We start from the raw sequence: 21,786 nt of genomic DNA on the forward strand, positions 1-21,786 counted from the left end.
CTGTAATTATTGCTTCTGGTATTTCTCTGAAGGAAGGAGAGAGAGAGAGAGAGAGAGAGAGAGAGAGAGAGAGAGAGAGAGAGAGAGAGAGAGAGAGAGAGAGAGAGAGAGAGAGAGAGAGAGAGAGAGAGAGAGAGAGAGAGAGAGAGAGAGAGAGAGAGAGAGAGAGAGAGAGAGAGAGAGAGAGAGAGAGAGAGAGAGAGAGAGAGAGAGAGAGAGAGAGAGAGAGAGAGAGAGAGAGAGAGAACATGGCAGGCTTTTTGATAAGTTTTCCTTTCTATAAAAAGTTTTAAAGTAACTCAGAAGGAAGGCTTTTCATGGATTACTGCTTTCCCTTTTTGTGTGAAGTTGAGTCATGGGATTGTACGGAATTTTGCTGGTAATATTTTTATACCTTTTTTTCTACCATTCAATTACTGTGTGTGGTAGGTGGTTGACATTCGGTAGGCTGGTAGATGGGTCCTTTGACTATGTTCAGATAAATTTTGGTTGATTTTGGTTGATTGTGGTGGTCAGAATAGAGAGTCATGCATTAAGTGTAGGTTTCAGGACGGTAAAGAATTTTTGTAACACTGTCAACCTTTTTCTCTACCATTCTGTTACTGTGTATGGCAGATGGTTGATGTTCGGTAGGCTAGTAGATTGGTCCTTTGGCTAGGTTGGGATGAATTTTGGTTACTCTCGGTTGATTGTGGTGGTCAGAATAGAGAGTCATGCATTAAGTGTGGGTTTCAGGACGGTAAAGAATTTTTGTAATATTGTCAATCTTTTTCTCTACCTTTCAGTTACTGTGTTTGGCAGATGGTTGACGTTCGGTAGGCTGGTAGATTGGTCCTTTGGCTAGGTTGGGATGAATTTTGGTTGCTCTTGGTTGATTGTGGTGGTCAGAACAGAGAAAGAGAGAGTTCAATAATCCAAACAGTCATCCGAGAAGCACATCACTGCCCCATTTCCATCGCTCCAGTCAGGGAGGGAACGGAGGGATATTTGGAGGCTGGAGGAGAGGGAGGAAGAGAGAGGATTTAAGATAGACTGAAGGAGAGGGAGGAAAAATAGGGAGAACTTGGGACAAAATGAAGTAAAAACTCTAGTTAGTAAAGTGTGTGTCATCATCATCATCTGCTCCCTCTCCCTCTCTGAAGCCTGAGTATATACAGTTAAGGAAGGGTCACTCTACAGGCAGAATAATCATATGTTCACCTTTCAATAAATGTCGTAATAACCACTAAAACACACCATGAAAATACCTCCTGTTCCCTCTCACTGAAGCCTTAGTACATGCTGTCAACAAAGGCTCATATTGTGGGCAGTATAATAATAGTCATATGTTTACCTTTCAAAACGCTGTAATAACCACTAAATTATACTGTGAAATAATGTCAAATTTCCGCTGGATATTCACCGTTCCTTTCTCTAGTAGTTTGACGAGAAGCCTTACCACTTAATCGCCCCATTCAACCTCTGAGGACTGCTTTGTTTACCTTTCATAAACGTCATAATAACCACTAAATTAACCCATGGAATAACATTAAATTTTCACTGTACATTCACCATTCCTTTCTTTAGTAGTTTGATGTGAAGCCTTACCTCTTAACCCCCTCATTTGACCTCAGGGTAATGCTTTCCATCAGGTTTCTCAGGGTAGCAGTATTGAGCGAGTCCCAAGCTCGCTGCACCCCTGGTAATATTGGTACTGTCGATGTGTTGGCCTCCCTTATCCTGGGTGTTAATATTACTCACTGTGCTGTATGGGTGACAGGTCTGGTGCATTGACAGGCTATATATAAGAAAACAGCTACGTGGCTTGATTTTCAGGTTAACGTCAATATCCTTATACGTCACGGGCTCCCCTCACAACTATTTCCCAAAGCCACAGAGAAGATGAACCAGGTTGTCATGGGTGGTTTTCCCATTCATGGCATATAAGTCATCATTCTGCCACAAACTTGAAGTCCCTACGTCATGTTGTTGTGACGTTACGAAGTGCAGTGACGTTAGGCTTTCAGTAGGTCTTCATTCTGAGCGCTGGGTAGGTTGTGCTTAACTTGGTGTGGCTAACATTCCTCCTACTCCATGCACGCAGTCTTGCAACTACAAAGCTCTATTCTGTCAAATTTGGGTCATTTTTTGCCAGATTATGGTACTTTTTTTGTAAAGTTCTGGTAATGTTTTTGTCATTTGGGTCATTCTTTTGTCATTTTGGTAATTTTTTGTCAAATTCCGGTCATTTTTAAGCTAATTTTGATATATTTTGTCCACAAACCTCAGTTTTTAGTGATGTTAATCGTCTTTGAGTTCTCATTTTTCAGAAGTCTTGTTTTTATGGCTTTTATTTCATATGTTTTCTCTTAACTTCCATTGCTTTTCCTATAACTTTTGAGCTCTTTATGTATGCAATCTCTTGTCATTCTCTTTAAGTTCCCTTTGTCTTCTCTAGTATTTCTCATGTTTATTCCCTCGTATTAATCTATATTTACTTTATACAAGTAGTTTTATGCCGTTTAAAAATTTGTTTCTCCCTTTAATATAAATAGAATTAGCTTTTAAAATGTTCAAAATATCAGTTTATGGCTCAAAAGTAGCTTGAAAATGACAAAAAATTGCTGTTAATGCTTGAAAAATGCTTGAAAAATGTACCTAAGTCAATTTTACCTCTAAAAGCGTCCGGAGATAGCCAGATTGTATTTTTGGTTAAGATAAAGTCATAGGTGTGGCCCATAACTTTATTTATAAGACTTCATAGTACAGATTCAGTTCACATCTTCCGTGACTGGCTTACAAAACAGTCCCTAGCAGAGTAGAGTCCACAGAGATGTACAAGTCATCAGAGTTGACTAACATGACTTCTTTCCCTCGGCAGAATCGAACGGCTGAACGAACATCTGAAGGTTCGGGCGTCTTGGTCCGCCTGCGCTGTCTCTGCAAGCGACACACCACACACTCTGGAAGAAGAAAGAACAAGATGTCAGGTTCATGCAGAATCGGCCTCATATTGAAGGAAATGTGCTCTGTTGTGATGTGTTTAAAGCTGTATTTATTAAATAAATAATTGCCAGAATTTTTTTTAATTATTATAATTGCCAGAAAATTTTTTAATTATTATTTTGCAGACACCAAAGCAGTTTATCTCCGGAGAGTCTTTTAAGTAAAATGGACTTAAGAGCATTTTTATGTCTTACTTTTTGCACTTTTTGCCAAATGGGCAAAAATATATATATATATATATATATATATATATATATATATATATATATATATATATATATATATATATATATATATATATATATATATATATATATATATATAAACAAAGTTCTAAATAATAAACAAAACAGCAAATGAAACAAATATATCAATGGGAGAAGCCTGAGCAACACACAGAAGTCTACAAAAACAGAACAGAGAAGGTGAAATCTATGTCAGCCAAAGCAAAGATTACAAAAACTACAAGACATCCAACTAAGATAGGCATTAGAGACCTTGTATATGGTAAAGGCAAGGGGTCAGGAGTCTTGTAAGTGTTCTGGGGGAAGAAATCGACCCTTAGTATACTCGAGAACAGGTCACTTAAACCCTATCTTGGCCAGACGCCTCGTATGAATATTACGCACTGAGGAGGAACTGAGTGGCTGAAATAACATGGAACCGATATATATGGAGACAGACTACCATACGAGGAAGAGAGGACAAAATGAGAGGGAGGTAAGAGAAAGGAGGAGGAGGAGAGAAAGATGATGTTTGGAGGAAACGGAGAGAAGGAACGACAGGAAGGAGGAAAAATTAATATACGTAAAGGAAGAGCGGAGATGGAGGAGGAAGACGACGAAAGAGGAGGGAGGAGGAGGAGGAAGAAGAATGAAAGCCATGGAGGGAGGAAGGTAAGGAGGAAAAATTAGTGCGGGAAGGATTTTTTGGGCTGACGAAAGGAAGGGAGAGAAATTATTGAACCTAGGCAAGGATTATAGGTGGAGAGAGAGAGAGAGATTCTGAGCAAAAGGAAGAATGCAAAGAGAGAGAAGGAGGGAGGGATGAATTCAAGGGAGAGGAAAGGGAGGAGGAAAAGGAGAGGATGATGGAGGGAAAGAGAGATAAAAGGATGTCTAGAGTGAAAAGAGGAGGAGGAGGAGAGATAAAAGGGAGGAGACGATATGGAAACTGAGGAAGACGAGAGAATTTTAGGGAGGGGAGAAAACATACGTGAAGGGAAAAGGTGTGGAGATTGAGGAAGAATGGAGGAAGAAGATGAACAGCAGGAGGGAAGAGTCACCACAGTCTGGCTCACCCCATAATGTACAGTATAGACCCTTGTTGACAAGAGGAAAAAATCAACAAAATTATGAGAAAATTATTGATGAGAATATGTACAGAAAGATTATTATCATGTGGATTATTATGACCTCTGCTGTGACGTGCCGGCCTAAATAATTTAATAATCACAGCACTGCCTTCACACACACACTCACACCTATACAAAACTAACTAGCGAATGAACTAACTGATTAACTACGCGTGATGACTGCTCACTAACTAATGACTCAATGAACTAATAAGCTAACTAATGGATGAGGTAACTGATTAACAAACTATGGGTGATGACTGCTCACTAACTAATGACTCAATGAACTAATAAACTAACTAATGGATGAAGTAATTAACTAGCTGACTGACTAACAGGGGCACCATAACTCAATACAAGCTTAGGTCAGTGCTCTCAGATGTTTCCGCCCCTCTCATCAACTGTAAGTTCTTGGCACAAAAAAAGGATCACGTTACCACCAGGGCCAGTCAGTAAACTACCCCAGGTCAAGCCAGTAAAATTTCCACATATCCCCTGACTGGAATAAATGTGAATGACTAACACCTTTGATATCTAAAATGATTCTAGCACCGGGTAGCGAGGCCGAGCGATGAAAGGCACTAATATATACTAGACAGGAATGTAAGGAAGGCCAGTGTGGAAGGAGTTCCTTATCTCTTGTCTTCAACCCCGATGACCAACTACATGATTTCCTGCTCAAACTCAAGACCAAAGCTGAAGAGAAAGGAGCAGGGTGTCCCGCTGTAGCTGATATGGAGCAGAATAATGATAAAATTGATAATGGTAGCGCTTCTACTTCATCCGTGGTTGCATCTGTCACCGGAAAGCCTAAATTCAACTGTTCCTATTGTAAGCGAAACAGTCACGTCGCTGACTATTGTGAAAACGCCAGGGAGATCCGAAGGCAGAGTGCAAAGGGGGACACGCAGGAGTTTGGAAACGCTGCGCCGTCCATTCCTCAAGCCGTGCCGCGGGTAACAACACTGGCAAGTACTGTCTGTTGTTCACAGCACTAATAGTCATGGTACTGATGAGTGTTTCTCTGGGACAAAATTGAAGAAGCAGCAGGCAGGTGGGCATGGAAAGGGTTTGCGTTCCGGGGAAGCCGAATGCACTCCCAAAACTGACCCGGGGTAGGAGGAACCCAGCCAGGTCTTCGAAGAAAATGAGACTGCAATTGGGCCTGACGATACGAGTACCTTAATAGAGTCTGTGGTGCAGTCAGCCTAACATTATGGCACTTCAGAGTAAAATTGGGTCCTTTGAAAGCTTCCTTTGCCGACAACCTCAGCGCTGCAGTTGATGTGTTGTCAGAAGACGTACATGGTTTTAAAATAAGCGTTGCATGGAGTTTGCTAGAGCCTTTGAGCCTCTGACCTAGACCTTTGTGGCGTGACCGGCGATAGTCTCAATGTCCTTGGTACAGTTTGTTTACCTGTGAGTTTAGGCAAAAGACTTGTTATCATACACTTGGAGTTTTACGTGGCGTCAAACTTTTCACTGCCATCTGACGGTCTTTAACTATTGTCGTCACTGAGGTCCAACCACATGGTAATAGCCCCAGATATTAATACAGTAAGGTGGCTGCAAGGGAGATGTTATAGGGCCATGGATAAACCTGTGCGCCTCGCCTCTCCCCGGGCAAGAGCCAGCAGGAGCCATGTCTACCTGGTCCCGGTACACGGCCCACAATTCTGGCTTCGCTAACATCCAGGGAAAACTAACTAAGGGAGTTGTCCATACGCCCGAAGACTAGGCCAAGGCAATAAAAAATGGTGTTGTAACAATGCTATGTCCACCCATTATAGTTACATGGCCTGCGACTGTGCCTTTGGCTATGCCGAGGGTAATATAACGAACGAGGGAGTCGTCATTACGCCCATCGACTACAAGGAGGCCACAAAATCTCCAGTTGTAGTTAGTTTTCCAGGGATTAGAGCGACGCAGCAGGACTTCCTAGACTACTGTGCCCTTGGATTATTCATCACCAAATGTAAGGCACCGGGCACACCACCTTCAAAGACTGACGCAAGATCCTGCATCGTCTGGGGTCTGGTGAAGGGGCCTGCTCATATTATCAAACATTGTCACACACACACACACACACATATGTATTGATGAGGCTTTCCTAGGAGTTTTTGGCATTTCCAGGGGTAGTTTTGTGACCCTGGTGGTAGTTTAACCCTTCCTCTGTACCGTGAACCTAAACACACAAATTTGATATGGCTTTCATAGGAGTTTTAGGCATTTCCATGTGTCATATCCCTGAATATTTTGGCTTTCCTTGGGGTAGGATTACACAAACACACACACACACACATACAGAGATAGATAGATAGAGGGGGTGGGAGGGGAATCAGCCTCTCTCTCTCTCTCTCTCTCTCTCTCTCTCTCTCTCTCTCTCTACCACGCACACGAGAGCATTGATTAGGGCCGTCCTGGCGAGAGAGAGAGAGAGAGAGAGAGAGAGAGAGAGAGAGAGAGAGAGAGAGAGAGAGAGAGAGAGAGAGAGAGAGAGAGAGAGAGAGAGAGAGAGAGAGAGAGAGAGAGAGAGAGAGAGAGAGAGAGAGAGAGAGAGAGATTAGTTCTTGTCAATAACATACATACACACACAGCCTAAAAAAAATGTACATGAACCCACTGAAACCACACGTACACACACACACACACACACACACACTTGATTAATGTCTCACTAGCACAAGGGAAGGCACCAAGAGACTGGAAGAGGGCTAACATCGTCCTAATACATAAAGGAGGAAGTAAGGAAGACCCATTGAACTATAGGCCAGTGTCATTAACAAGTGTAGTAGCAAAGATGTGTGAGAAAATTATAAAAAAAAACCAGATGGGTTGAGCATTTAGAAGAAAACAGTATATTAACAAATAGCCAATTCTGATTCAGAGGAGGACGGTCTTGTGTAAGTAATCTGATCAGCTTCTATTTAAGAGTAATTGATATAGTACAGGAAAGAGACGGTTGGGCAGATTGTGTGTACCTGGACTTAACGAAGGCGTTTGATAAAGTACCACACCAGCAATTTATATGGAAACTTAATCATGTTGGAGGTCTGGGTGGTTCAATATTGGATTGGATTATGGACTTTTTGACGAAGAGAGAAATGAAAACAGTAATCAGGAACAATAAATCAAGCTGGATGGTAGTGACGAGTGGAGTCCCTCAAGGATCGGTGCTGGCTCCGATTATGTTTGTAACTTATATTAATGACATGACAAAAGGGGTGACAAGCTATATGAATATGTTTGCTGATGATGCTAAAATAATGAGGAGGGTGGCTAATGAAGAAGACTGTGTAGCCCTGAGCCAAGATCTCGACAGAATAAGCGAATGGTCACGCAAATGGGAAATGACATTCAGTACAGAAAAGTGTAGCGTGATGGAGTTTGGTAAGAGCAGCAGACGAATATCGGGGAACTACTCTCTGAGTAATGAAAGAATCATGAAAAAAACTGAAGAAAAAGATTTGGGAGTGATCATAACAGACAAGTTATCCTTTGGAAAACATAGACCGGATAACTGGGGAAACATACAATCTTCTTAGAAACATAAAAGTAGCATTTACATATTTAGATGAAGAAATGGTGAAGAAACTAATAACATCGATGATACGCCCAAGACTGGAATATGCAGCATTAGTGTGGTCACCTAGATTGAAGAAAAAACTAGAAAGTTGTAAAGAATACAAAAAGCAGCGACTAAATTACCGGAAACTCTGAGAGAACATACTTATGAAGAAAGACAGGAGAAATTAGGACTAACAACACTGGAGAGCAGAAGAGAGAGAGGGGACCTAATAGCATTGTACAGGATACAAGAGGGATTGGAGAAATTGGACAGGGAAGACCTAGTGGTACGTGACAGAAGTGTGACAAGAGGCAATGGTAAGAAATTGAAGAAGAGCGACTGTAGGAGAGACACCAAGATATACAGTTTTCCATACAGAAGCATAACAACATGGAACGGACTGACAAGGAGACTGTGTGTGCAAAAACAATTCATGAATTTAAAGCCAAACTGGATAATAAGCATTATGGAGACGGGACAGCACGAGCCTAGTACGGTTCTTTTCCTGTATTTCACAACTAGGTAAATACACACACACACACACACACACACACACACACACACACACACACACACACACACACACAAGGCTCTTTGTGTCGTCAACTCCCTCCCTCCTGCTACTGACAGTCTCCTGCCTCTGGGCATGGAATAAAAAAAGGGTACAAACATTTATAACCTGGTCTTTGGTATGCATTATTTCTCAGTGAATTTAAGGTATTTTTAACAGTTATAATATGGATGTTTGAAAAGCCTCTCCTAGAACTTGCCGGGACTGTTTTGTGATGGTGGTGATGGTTTTACACAGCCTCGGTGCCAAGAAATGGAGAGTCACACATGAAAATCAGGATAATCTATTCTGTGGCCTTGAAAATAGTTATATAGGAGCTAGAGACGCTTATAAATATGGACCATGAACTGTCTTGTGAGGGTGGTGATAGTTTTACACGACCTCGGTGCCAAGAAATGGAGAACCACCCATCAAAACCCAGTTCATCTACTCTGTGGCGTTGGGAAACGGTCATATGGCCTCGGAGGTGTAGTAAACGCAAACGATACTATCAAATTTACATTTAAATGCTTATAAACTGTGTTTTCAACTTGAAATTTAACTTTGAGAGTAAGAGAAGCCAACTCCATCATTCCAGAAAATGGCAAGCGTGTTTTTAAGAGGAGTGGGCCAGGCAGCCTGTGTGTGCCTTCAACACAACAACACTTTGGATCTCTTCACATTTCATTCCTCTTTCCATCATAATAAGAGACAATGGCACTATGTAACGTTCCTAAGACCATAATTACTTTTTCTCTGCTTTTTCTGAGTGGTTAAGGTGTTTGCTAGAATTGAAAGTATATGTATATTTTTTCAGGTGAGCTGTGCTGGTCTGGGAATGAAACGGACTATAATAATTATATAGTGAGAATAATCTTTTGTTTGTGTGTTGTACTGTTCTGGTAAGTGTGGAGTGAGTTTTCCTGTATTTCCTGAGCCAGTGCTTGGTGTGGCCTGCCTGTCCCTTAGGGGAGGTGACCTGACCCACACCACCTCACACACACACACTACAAAAAAAAGGAATGTTCACTGAAACAATACCAGACGAGGGGGACAGACGGAGGAGTGTGGAAAGTAACAGGAAGAAGACGGAGCTGTACATGGAAAAAAAATGGAGTGTGTGATGTGACAGGAAGAAGATGGAGGTGTACATGGGAAAAAAAGAAGGCAAAGAATTTATCACAAAAGAAACTATTGTAGGAATAAACTGAACACAAGAAGGAACAAGGAAATTAATGATAAATGAACACTCACCAGTCACTCCTGTGTACCACCCTCCTCCCCCTCCTCCTCTTGTTGTTGTTGTTGTTGTTGTTGTTGTTGTTGTTGTTCTCGTCCTGCAACAAATCAGGTTAGGAATTAATGGACTGTGTAAACATTGATCCTTGGTGCCATAACAATAGTACATTCTGTTCACGTCAAAACAGCACCATTAAAACCCTGAGCCTGAGCCCTGCTGTAACATGGCTAAGTCCTTCCCTGCCATGTTACCCTCACTCTTGTAACATATCCCAGCACACTTATCAACAGCTGGGAGGCCTTGGCTATTTCCTCCTGCCTAGGACTTGAACGCCTTAAGGGCATCATAGTGAGGGCTGAATAATAGGAAGAGAAAATGTCTATTATTTCCCCAAAAAAGTGTACTAGTTCTTTTTTATGCAACAAGATGATGCTATTGATAATGTAATACCTATCAAACTGTATTTTTAGATCCCAAAAACTAGTCAAATGGAGAGGGAGGGAGGGAGAAAATGACTATAGAGGTGAGGGAAGAGAGAAAGAAAGGGAAAGAAGGGAGGAAACAGAAAGAGGGGAGAGAAAGGGAGCGTGAGGGAAAGGAAGGGAGAGAAAGAAGGAAAGGGAGAAGGGAAGAACGAGAAGGGAGAGAAAGAAACATTAGGGAATAAATAACAGGAACTGGGAAAGACAGGAAGAAAGAGGGAGGAGGAGGAGGAGGAGGAGGAGGGAGAGAGGGAATGAAGGGAGAGAGAGTAGGGTAAGAAAAAGGGAGAGAAAAGGAAACATGGAAATATGGAAGTGCAGGCAACAGCACCTCGATATTGGGGAGCAGATGAAAGCACCTGATATTGGGGAGCAGATGCTCGACAGCCACTTGGAGCCTGGGAAGCAGATGAAAGCACCTCGATATTGGGGAGCAGATGAAAGCACCTCGATATTGGGGAGCAGATGACAGCACCTCAATATTGGGGAGCAGATGACAGCACCTCGATATTGGGGAGCAGATGAAAGCACCTCGATATTGGGGAGCAGATGAAAGCACCTCGATATTGGGGAGCAGATGAAAGCACCTCGATATTGAGGAGCAGATGAAAGCACCTCAATATTGAGGAGCAGATGACAGCACCTCAATATTGGGGAGCAGATGAAAGCACCTCGATATTGAGGAGCAGATGAAAGCACCTCGATATTGAGGAGCAGATGACAGCACCTCGATATTGAGGAGCAGATGAAAGCACCTCGATATTGAGGAGCAGATGAAAGCACCTCGATATTGAGGAGCAGATGAAAGCACCTCGATATTGAGGAGCAGATGAAAGCACCTCAATATTGAGGAGCAGATGACAGCACCTTAATATTCAGTTTATTCCCGACGCAGTGAAGTGACGGTCAATTTTATATTTGAAGGAGTTGATGGTATTCACATTTACTACTTCTGAGGGAAGATTGTTCCAGTGGCGGATGACTCGATTTAAAAAGAAACTCCTTCCAATGTCTGTGTTACATCGACTCGACTGAATGGGTAAACCGTTATTTCAAGTTCTTGAGTTGGTTTGCAGTTCAAAGAATTTGGAGTAGTCGACGTTATTGAACTTTTTCAGATACTTGAAGACTTGAATCATATCCCCTCACAGGCGTCTTTTCTCCAATGTAAAGAGATTGAGTCGCTTGAGTCGTTCCTCGTACAGTTGAGCCCTGAAGGTTGGAATCATCTTTGTGGCGCGTCGTTGAATCCTTTCCAGTAAAGCAATGTCCTTTCTGTAATTGGGAGACCAGAACTGTACTGCATACTCGAGGTGCGGTCTTACCATGGAATTATACAGGGATAGCATCACGTCTGGTGTTTTACACTCGAGGTTCCTCGCTATGAACCCGAGCACAATGTTGGCCTTGTTGTTTGCTTTTTTACAGTGATTCGCGTGTTTCAGGTCACTGCTGATAGTGACTCCAAGATCCTTTTCCTCCTGCATCGCTTGCAGAGGTCTCCCATTCATGATGTATGTGTGGTTACTATTTCTGGACCCAATGTGCATGACTTTGCATTTGTCAACATTAGAAGACATTTGACATTTTTCCGACAATTCTATAATGTGATTGAGGTCTTTCTGAATGATTTCGCAGTCGGTCTTTGTGAGGGCATCTCCACCCACCTTGGTGTCGTCAGCAAATTTCGATATTGTGGATTTCAGTCCTGATTCTAGGTTGTTGATATATATGATAAAGAGGATGGGTCCCAGCACTGACCCTTGAGGCACTCCACTAGTGACTGGAAGCCAATCGGAAGGCTGTCCGCTGAGTAATACTCGTTGTTTTCTGCCGGTGAGCCAATCTCTTATCCACGCGATCAGATTGGCTCCAACGCCCGCCGAGTGCAGTTTCTTAACCCGTGGGCTTCGGCTATGGGAAAGCCGAGAAGTGGCCGAGAAACGGCAACATTACACTGCATTTTGAGACTAAGAAAAGAGCATGGAACGTGTATCAGAGTACACTACTCATAACCATAAAGCCGTTTATAATATTTATTTATACTCAAACTCCATTATTTTTGGGTGGTGTTTGTTACAAATTAAACAGACTCGTGACGCGTGGCATCTAGCCGAGAGTCGCTTGTTGTCTACTTTAGAGAATTTGACAAGTGATTCCTGTATGGATGGCTAATTCAGTCTGCCATGACCTTACAGCACCACCTATGACAAATAAGCCCACCTTAAGATCAATCACACACCACAATGACCCAGGGCATTCATGGTGGGTTGCTCTATGCCGCCACCGCCTACAGTTAGCTCGAATTAGGCGTTTTGAGCCAAGCCCCATACGGGGTCCGTCGTTTCAGCGGACCGACTCGCGGGAGCCCAAAAATGGGTCCGCCGACGCTGCCGGGTTAAGGAGTCGCTCGTGTGGTACCTTGTCGAAGGCTTTCTGAAAGTCCAGGTATATAACATCACTGGGGATGTGGGCATCCCAGTTCTTATATATGCCTTGGAAGAAGTCTAATAAATTCGTTAGGCAGGAGCGCTTGTTTCTGAAGCCATGCTGAGTGTCGGAGAAGGGATGGGAAGGGAAGGGAAGAGAAGGTTACGGAAGGGAAGGAAAGTGAAGGGAAGGGATGGGAAGGGATGGGAAGGGAAAGGAAGGGAAGGGAAGGGAAGGGAAGGGAAGAGAAGGAAGGATGGAAGGTTTTTGAAGGAAGAGAGGGTTAGGAAGGAAATGAAGGATAGGATGGGAAGGATGGGAAGGAAGGAAAGGATGGGAAGGTATGGGATGGGAAGGAAGGAATCGGAAGAGGATGGGATGGGAAGGAAGGAAGGAAGGATGGGAAGGATGGAAGGAAGGGAAGGATGGAAGGAAGGATGGAAGGGAAGGAAGGAAGGGATGGAAGGAAGGAAGGAAAGGATGGGAAGGAAGGAAGGGAGGGATAAGAAAGAAAGGGAAAGAAGGGATGGGAAGGAAAGGATGGGAAGGAAGGGATGGGAAGGAAGGAAGGAAAGGAAGGATGGGATGGGAAGGTATGGGAAGTGAAAGGATGGGATGGGAAGGGAAGGGAAGGGAAGGGATGGGATGGGATGGGAAGGAAGGATGGAAGGAAGGATGGAAGGGAAGGAAGGGAAGGGAAGGAAGGAAGGAAGGGATGGGAAGGATGGGAAGGGATGGGAAGGAAGGGAAGGGAAAGGATGGATGGAAGGGAAGGAAGGGAAGGATGGATGGGATGGAAGGAAGGATGGGAAGGAAAGGATGGGATGGGAGGGAAAGGAAGGGAAGGAAGGAAGGAAGGAAAGGGAAGGATGGGAAGGAAGGAAGGAAAGGATGGGAAGGAAGGAAGGAAGGAAGGGATGGGAAGGGAAAGGGAAGGAAGGTATGGAAGGGAAGGAAGGGAAGGAAGGAAGGAAGGAAGGAAGGAAAGGAAGGGAAGGAAGGAAGGAAGGGATGGAAGGAAAGGAAGGGAAGGATGGGAAGGAAGGAAAGGAAGGAAGGGAAGGGAAGGATGGGAAGGAAGGATGGGAAGGATGGGAAAGGAAGGAAGGAAGGGATGGAAGGGATGGGAAGGAAAGGAAGGGAAGGGAAGGGAAGGGAAAGGAAGGGATGGGAAGGGAAAGGATGGAAGGGAAGGGAGGGAAAGGAAGGAAGGAGGAAAGGAAGGAAGGGAGGAAAGGAAGGAAGGGGAAGGAAAGGAAGGAAGGGAAGGAGGAAAGGAAGGGAAGGAAGGGAATTATGCATTATTTCAAAAGCCAATTGTTACACAGTCTCTCTCTCTCTCTCTCTCTCTCTCTCTCTCCAGGTGTGACCTACCCGTCAGTCTAATGCTTGAAGAGTCCCAATGTGAGGCTGTGTGTGTCCCGGGATGAGCAGGCTGTCTTGCAGGGTGTGGTCGCTGGGCTCTCCGGGGCGGCTGGACGGTTCCTACGGAAAGGGAAGCTTGGGAGTGATTTTGCCTCTGAAAAAATAAAGAATTTGGGTGTTCATAACCCCTTGACTGCTAATTTCCTACAAGAATACATCACAAAGCTGCAGGAGTGGAACAAAAAGTGGCTGCTACAATTCACGGAAGAAAAATGTAAAGTCCTGCACCTTGGGAGGGGATATCCAGCACACCAATACCACATGGGAAATACTCCACTATCCACCACAGAGGCAGAGAAAGACCTGGGAGTGTATGTTACCAGGCTACCAGTGAAGGGATATCCAGCACACCAATACCATATGGGAAACACTCCACTATCCACCACAGAGGCAGAGAAAGACCTGGGAGTGTATGTTACCAGGCTACCAGTGAAGGGATATCCAGCACACCAATACCACATGGGAAGCACTCCACTATCCACCACAGAGGCAGAGAAAGACCTGGGAGTGTATGTTACCAGGCTACCAGTGAAGGGATATCCAGCACACCAATACCACATGGGAAACACTCCACTATCCACCACAGAGGCAGAGAAAGACCTGGGAGTGTATGTTACCAGGCTACCAGTGAAGGGATATCCAGCATACCAATACCACATGGGAAACACTCCACTATCCACCACAGAGGCAGAAAAGACCTGGGAGTACAGGTTACCAGGCTACCAGTGAAGAAAAAATGATCGCAGCGGACAGGTGAGGTACCAAATCTAACCACAACCTAAACTAAACTAATGCACTAATTCTTTACAAGAGGTCCTCCCTCCTAAAATGGGGAAAAACCGAAAGTTTACGGAAACTTCCCTGTGTTATGTTTGGCGATCAGAGGAAAATGAGAGGAAGTGAGAGGTGAGAAGTGGAGAGAGATGAGGAGAGAGGTGGAAGAGTGGAGAGGAAGGAATAAGGGAGAGGTTTACTATCGCAAAGGCCATTTATCGTCGGGAATGTTATGACAGTACGGTCAGAGAGGTCACCAAATCCATCAGGCCGGCCTACAGTCGTCTGAAGGCGTCCTTGTTCAGAGCCATGAGTGTGTCCCACACAGGAGGGAGGCGAGTACGAAGGCAAAGGGCAGACGGTTAAGGAAGTTGGTGCAGGGAAGACGTTGAGGCGGACGAACGACCGAGAGCCCGAGGTGTTTATAGACCCTGACGGTGTAAGATCCGTTGAAGTTGTGTTCTTACGTGTTATAGTGCTCCGCATGTTGTACTTGTATGTACGTCAAGCAGTCGGACACCTGACGGTGTATTATAATGTGTTATACTGATCCGTGTATTGTCTTTTGTATTCGACTGGACAGTAATCAGTTATCACTGATGTATAAACGCAGTGATGAGAATAGATGATTCTCAGAGTGTGATGGTTACATGTACTTCATACTGACAGGTTTGATCCATAAAACTAGAGACCACATCAGACAGGCGGGACTTTCCTTAACAATCAACTGACTGCGGTTACACGTCCCGCGCTGCATATTTCTGACAGCTTACACCGTGTGTCCAATATATTTAAACTACTCCAACCTAACTTTACATAGCCTTCTAGTGGGGTGGGGGGGCTTCACCCCTCTCGACCCCCACCCTGCTATGAAGACTGAGTGAAATTGCGTGGTTTCTGTACGTGGCAAAAAATCCCTTGAATATATTTAACCCTTAAACACATAACCTATTAAATTATACACTAGCACATGCGGGGTCCTTGCAGACCAACTTTTAAAAAATGAAAAAAAAAACTTCTAATTGCATTTTATTCAAACTAAAAGCAGCATGGGCAATGGCAAACTTAATCCTGTTTCTGGAGAAACAAATATATGTAAAGATTGATAAGTAAGTATTAGATTGGATAGCCCCCAAAATCTCCAAAACTCATGAAAAATAATACACCTGTTCACAATACATTTTGTATCAGGCCCTCCCATGCAAGTACTCCCATGTAGCGTGTCCCAAGTACAGCCTGGGAGTGTGGGATGCAGCTGATGTACCCCTAACATTCTGGCACCACTGCTAGTTCTGAGGCAAGCTATCAAAAAAGTTGATATTTTATTAGTGCAAAAAAAAAGTCTTTGGATTATTTTTGTACAAATGTACATTAGTACAGTTGCAATTCATAGAAAATTATTACTTACATTTGAGGAGTCTGCAGAGAGCCTCCTTATACAAGTAAAGCACACACTGCGGCTTTTCCTAACATCATTCCGCGGAGGACACTTCCTGCACCGTACTATGCAGGAGCTGATATTGAACAACACCGCCTGCTCCATTGCTCCATTAGGACGCTGAACATCAATGGGGATGTTGCAGACGGTGGATATGAAGGATTGCAAGGGGAACTGAGGTGAACCAGTTGTCCACAGTTACGTTCCTGTTGGTGTTATGATATGGTCTACGGAGTCAGCTCCTTCGTCAGGCAGTGTCCCAGGCCCAGGTTTCCTTGAGCTGGTGGATCTCCCTTCCCCAAGTACGGTTTTGGCCCCAATAGGTACTCCCTTGTGTTGTCAGCTATAAGGACAAGTTTCAGTCCATACTTGGCAGGCTTATTGGGAATGTACATTTTGAACGGTCAGCGCCCGTTATATATATATATATATATATATATATATATATATATATATATATATATATATATATATATATATATATATATATATATATATATATATATATATATATATATATTTATACTTATGTAATACAACGTTGTATTGCGTATACACATACATGGGGTCGAAACTTGAAAACTGAGCAAACACAAAATCTTTCTCACTTTTGAATATAAAAATTTCACTCCTGGCAACCTCTGTGGTGTTGGGCTCCAAAACATATTTTTCCAAGAAAAGGCATCGTCCATGTTGCAGCTTGCTCCTGGAAAAAAAAAAAAAGAAAAAAAAGCTTATAAGAATAGTGCCATCACTCTCTTAATTAGTCTTTATCCCAATTCCTGATTCAAGCCGTGAAAGGAAATATATAAATCCTTAAATATATATTGAACAAATAAGTAAAAATATACAACTTTATGAAACAAATAAGTAGAGTTTTTACAGTAAACTGGTTTATGAAGAATTCAGCCAAGAAAAACTAGACAGCAGCTGACATATATAAATATATAAATCCTTAAATATATATTGAACAAATAAGTAAAAATATACAACTTTATGAAACAAATAAGTAGAGTTTTTACAGTAAACTGGTTTATGAAGAATTCAGCCAAGAAAAACTAGACAACAGCTGACAAGAGCATGGCAGGAGGAAGACCAAGCTTCTGTTTACCTCCTCACCTGGACCTTCCAAGCATTGAGAAAGTTGAGCAGCATGACTGTGCCCACCGCACTGTCTCCCTCCTCCACAAACTTGATCAGCAGCACAGTGGTCGGCAGGTCACTGGGGAACACAACAGTGCTACTACAATGGGTCGCCTTGTGCAGCAAAGAGTTGCATGCCCAGTCTCTGCCATGATGAGGTCAGTGCTGAGTCAGAGGGCAGGAGAATAGCAGAGTAGATTATTCAGTAATAATATATCCAAAATAATGATTTTTTTCCCAAAAATTTACTATTGTGTATGTACACAGCACCTCAAGTAAGCTTACACACACATGTTAGACCTTCAGTACACTCTTGTGCATCTAATAGTGACCCCAGGCCATCACTGCAGGAGCATATAATTTTGGTGACTTTTGTTGTTAAGGATATTCTAAAACCAATCAGAGAAAACTAATTCAAAATATCTGTACAGGAAAAGGAAAACCTGTCATATGGAAAGGCTCATATCTGAAGGAAGCAATGGCTAGGTCAGGTTAATGAAGGTATTCTTCCACTTGTTGGCCTTCACCAGTCAAGGTGTGAAGCATGTCTTACACACCACACTTTTCATCCCCTGCATCACCAGCTAACATGAGCCCTACTACTACGTACCAAATTTCCATGAAGAGTTTGACAAAGCCGGCACCCGAGAGGAAGGGCTGAGAGACGCTTCTTCATCTTGCTGTCCTTCATCTTCCACCTTTGATTAGATAGTTAGTGTAGCTTGTCACAAACAGCCTCGTAAGAACCATCAGGTCTGCTGTTGTTTGTTCTTCCTTTGTGTTCTCCAGCTCCAAGGCCCCAAGTGAGCTGTGAGTGGAGGAAACAGACATCATGCTTCTTACTACTTCACCAGACACTCAAACTTTGCATATTGCATTGCTCCAGATGCCCTGCCCCCTCCCTCACCAAGGCCTACCCTCCTTTCATCTAAGCAATCAGCCCCCTTAGCTATGGACAGGGGCTTCAGCCTAGTGTATGGTGACTATAGCTGCTGTACGTCTTCCTTCATCAGCTTTAAACTTGCAGAATATTCTTAAAGCAATGCAGAGATGCTTTGAAGGGAGGCAGACGCATCACGCCTCTTGTTACCCCACCAAGCTGTCCCGTCAGGCACTAAACATCCCATTTTGTTGTCCGGGTACTTATTGACACTCAGAAAGACATGGAAATGGCACTAAGGAAACAGGTATGAAAAACTAGTTTGCCTGTGACTTGACCAACTCACACGCAGCTTTCCAGACAAAATCAGCCGTGCTGTTCATGGTACTCCTGATCAGGACCTTCATCCCTTTCATCAGTAAACCCTGGACCAGCCTTCTTACTATCGTTTCTCCTATAGCTAACACTCTCTCAGGATGGAAGCATCAACATGTCTGGAACTTTAACGATTCTTTGGCAACTCCTCCTGTCTGTTCGGGAGCATGTTGTGACAAGGCAACTTTATCTTTATCTTCCTTTTTGCTGATTTGGCACTTGGTTGTTCTCTTTCCTTACAAATAGGAAGAAAATTAATTATGCTTCTACACTGGACACTCACACTAGTGCGTCCTCCTATGTTGTGTGGGAGGTGAGGTAGCGCAGCTGTGGCCAGGGATTTGGTTGTTGTCCCATCGCTCATAGGCATTGCAGGACCACCACCTCCTGGACCAGCTCAGTCAGGAGGTTATGTCGCTCACTCTGGAGAGAAGAGTAAAAAGCAGCTTCATTTGAAAGGGTTAAACATGGTGAGTGAAGCTTTCCAGTGAGCAAAATGGCTTGAGAAAGGTAATATTCATAGAGTAGAGAAGTTCTTGTACTAGTAAAAATGGTTACAACATTACAACAATGGATACAAAAATAATATAAATGGATGCATTCATTCATGGATACATGAAGAACATAATTAAATATAGAACCATAGATAGATATTGATAGACAGAGATGGACAGAAAAATACCCGGGTTGGCATAACACCCCCCTTCCCCCCATAAAAAAAAAAAAAGGAAATCAGTTAAAATTTCCCTAAAATAACATGTTTTCTTTTAATTTATGTATATGTTGGTGGCCTCCCGAGCCTATGTTCTGGTTGATGTGTTGATATAAACAAGCTTGGGAATGATCCTTGTCTTTTAAACCCAACCCATCGCCTTATGTTGGGTTTTACTGACTTTGTATTATTGTTTTTATCATTTTATTTTTCATATTAAAAAACAAATCAGTCAAGATTGGTAATAATAGTCGTGTTTAGAGAAGCAAAAGGTCATTTTCTGTAGAGTATAAATTAACACAGACCCACCTGCACCTTGGATCAAGTGTCTGCTCTTCACTTTATAATAATCTTTTCACTCTAAATCACACTTGAACCTCAATTTCCTAGATATTGGATTTCCCAGTAGACAAAATCTTGGGTCCTCAAGACATGTGCCCGGCTGTGTTCAGCCTTTCCTGACCCATGCCTGACCCAATCCGGGCATCAAAACAAGTCCATCAGATTCCGTCCCCTGGTCAGTTTCTCCCGCCTGGACATATCAGTATATTGTTGTCTCATGCAGCCACGCTTTGACCTTACATTTGCAAGTAAGAAACATTATGTTCATAGGGAATCAAGTTCACACATTGTGCAACTTTATATTACGTGCAGAAATTTTATGAGGGAGCTGTTGTTCTGGAATGGCATTTTGGCTGTACTCAGCTGATTATCTAGGCTATCTAGGCTGGCTCTCTCCTCACCTGTGTGGGCTAACAGGTGAACCCAACACAGCTGAGACCTGTAGTGTGGAGATAATTGGGTAGACTCACTCCACCCTTGCTCGCCTCACGTGCTAGCAGACCAGCAGCTGCTGGATCTATGCTTGTATAGCAGACTGGAGGTCTATAAACTATAGGTAGAGTATCATGAGTAGTGCTTACAGCTTGAGTGCCACAGGCAATGGAGGGGAATGACTGGGAGGGCTGACCCAACCAACCCCCATCCTCCCTCTTGCCAGCACATGAGGGCAGTGGTGGGCTGTAGGGGTGCAGGAACAATGAGTAAACATGTCACTCCATGGCAGGATATTTAAAATGTCACCTCATTGCTTAATGACATATTACTAATATTATTGACCTGGTCGTCATAGGTATGAGGTAGGTTGCATACCTCCAAACTTGAGGACTGCCTGTAATGGCCGCAGAGAACACAGCAAACACTGCATTGCTGCTGCTGACACTGTTCACAGGTATCAACTGCTGCTTATGATTATCATTCAGTTTCTTCATTATTAAATTCTTATAGAAAAACATTCATTGGAAATACTTCACAGTAGTACAGTGTGCTTAAGCACCTGGAGCTGAAAAAAAATTGCAGACACTTGGTGTCACTGTCCATGGTTGACATGTATTGGAAGTTTTCAAATAACTTGTTTTTGTTATTTTTTCTTAAATGTGGTGCTCGGGTGTGTGGCACTGCCAGACCCAGGGTGCCAGACAAGTATATTCCTGCCCGGACTTTTGGCCTTCCCACCATTACTCCGGGAAATGGAGAGTCCAGTCCAACACTTTGTAATGGATTCTTTCAGCTCATTTACATTTTAACATAATGAAAATGAAAAAAAAAAAAAAAACAATAAAACTCAATAGCCCCCCAAGAGAGTGTTTTTTATATTCCAGGTTTTTTTTTCCTGCAAAGACAGATATAGATAGATATATTGATGATAACTGAATGTATATATTAGAGAGATGGCAGGCTAGCAAAAGATAGATATATTGATAACTGAATGTATTTATTAGAGATATGACAGACTGGCAGACAGATATATTGATAACTGAATGTATTTATTAGAGATATGACAGACTGGCAGACAGATATATTGATAACTGAATGTATTTATTAGAGATATGACAGACTGGCAGACAGATATATTGATAACTGAATGGATTTATTAGAGATATGACAGACTGGCAGACAGATATATTGATAACTGAATGTATTTATTAGAGATATGACAGACTGGCAGACAGATATATTGATAACTAAATGGATTTATTAGAGATATGACAGACAGATATATTGATAACTGAATGTATTTAAAGATATGACACAGATTTTTTTTTTTTTTTTTTTTTTTTTTACAGCAAAGGAGACAGCTCAAGGGCACAAAAAAGTAAACATTAATAATAAAAAAAGCCCGCTACTCGCTGCTCCTAAAAAGAATCCAAAGAGGTGGCCGAAAGATAAGTCAGTTTCGGGAGGAGAGGTGTCCTGATACCCTCCTCTTGAAAGAGTTCAAGTCGTAGGCAGGAGGAAATACAGATGAAGGAAGATTGTTCCAGAGTTTACCAGCGTGAGGGATGAAAGAGTGAAGATGCTGGTTAACTCTTGCATAAGGGGTTTGGACAGTATAGGGATGAGCATGAGTAGAAAGTCGAGTGCAGCGGG

The 21,786-nt window shown here is 42.8% G+C and overlaps 1 protein-coding gene and 1 long non-coding RNA gene across 8 annotated transcripts in view; one reads left to right on the plus strand and one right to left on the minus strand.

Moving 5' to 3' along the window:
* Positions 1–3,058, plus strand: part of LOC126992305 (uncharacterized) — a 77,084-nt gene extending 74,026 nt beyond the window's left edge. For 3 of the 7 annotated variants that reach the window (XM_050850966.1, XM_050850965.1, XM_050850967.1), the window contains exon 11: positions 2,889–3,058. In XM_050850966.1, coding sequence (XP_050706923.1) covers positions 2,889–3,045 — 157 coding nt within the window. In that variant the 3' untranslated portion in view covers positions 3,046–3,058. Of the gene's footprint in view, positions 1–785 lie in introns of all 7 variants that reach the window. The other 4 variants (XM_050850970.1, XM_050850972.1, XM_050850971.1 and 1 more) reach the window with 2 other exon arrangements.
* On the minus strand, positions 2,710–18,538 carry LOC126992306 (uncharacterized). The gene is made up of 6 exons (XR_007746464.1): positions 18,000–18,538; positions 17,366–17,554; positions 16,855–16,952; positions 13,984–14,094; positions 9,712–9,794; positions 2,710–2,942 (listed from the first exon to the last, which is right to left on the minus strand). It is a non-coding gene; the product is annotated as an uncharacterized LOC126992306 (long non-coding RNA).
* Between the last annotated feature and the right edge of the window lie 3,248 nt (positions 18,539–21,786).

Source organism: Eriocheir sinensis, unplaced genomic scaffold (genome assembly GCF_024679095.1).
Source record: "Eriocheir sinensis breed Jianghai 21 unplaced genomic scaffold, ASM2467909v1 Scaffold436, whole genome shotgun sequence".
NCBI lineage: Eukaryota > Metazoa > Arthropoda > Malacostraca > Decapoda > Varunidae > Eriocheir > Eriocheir sinensis.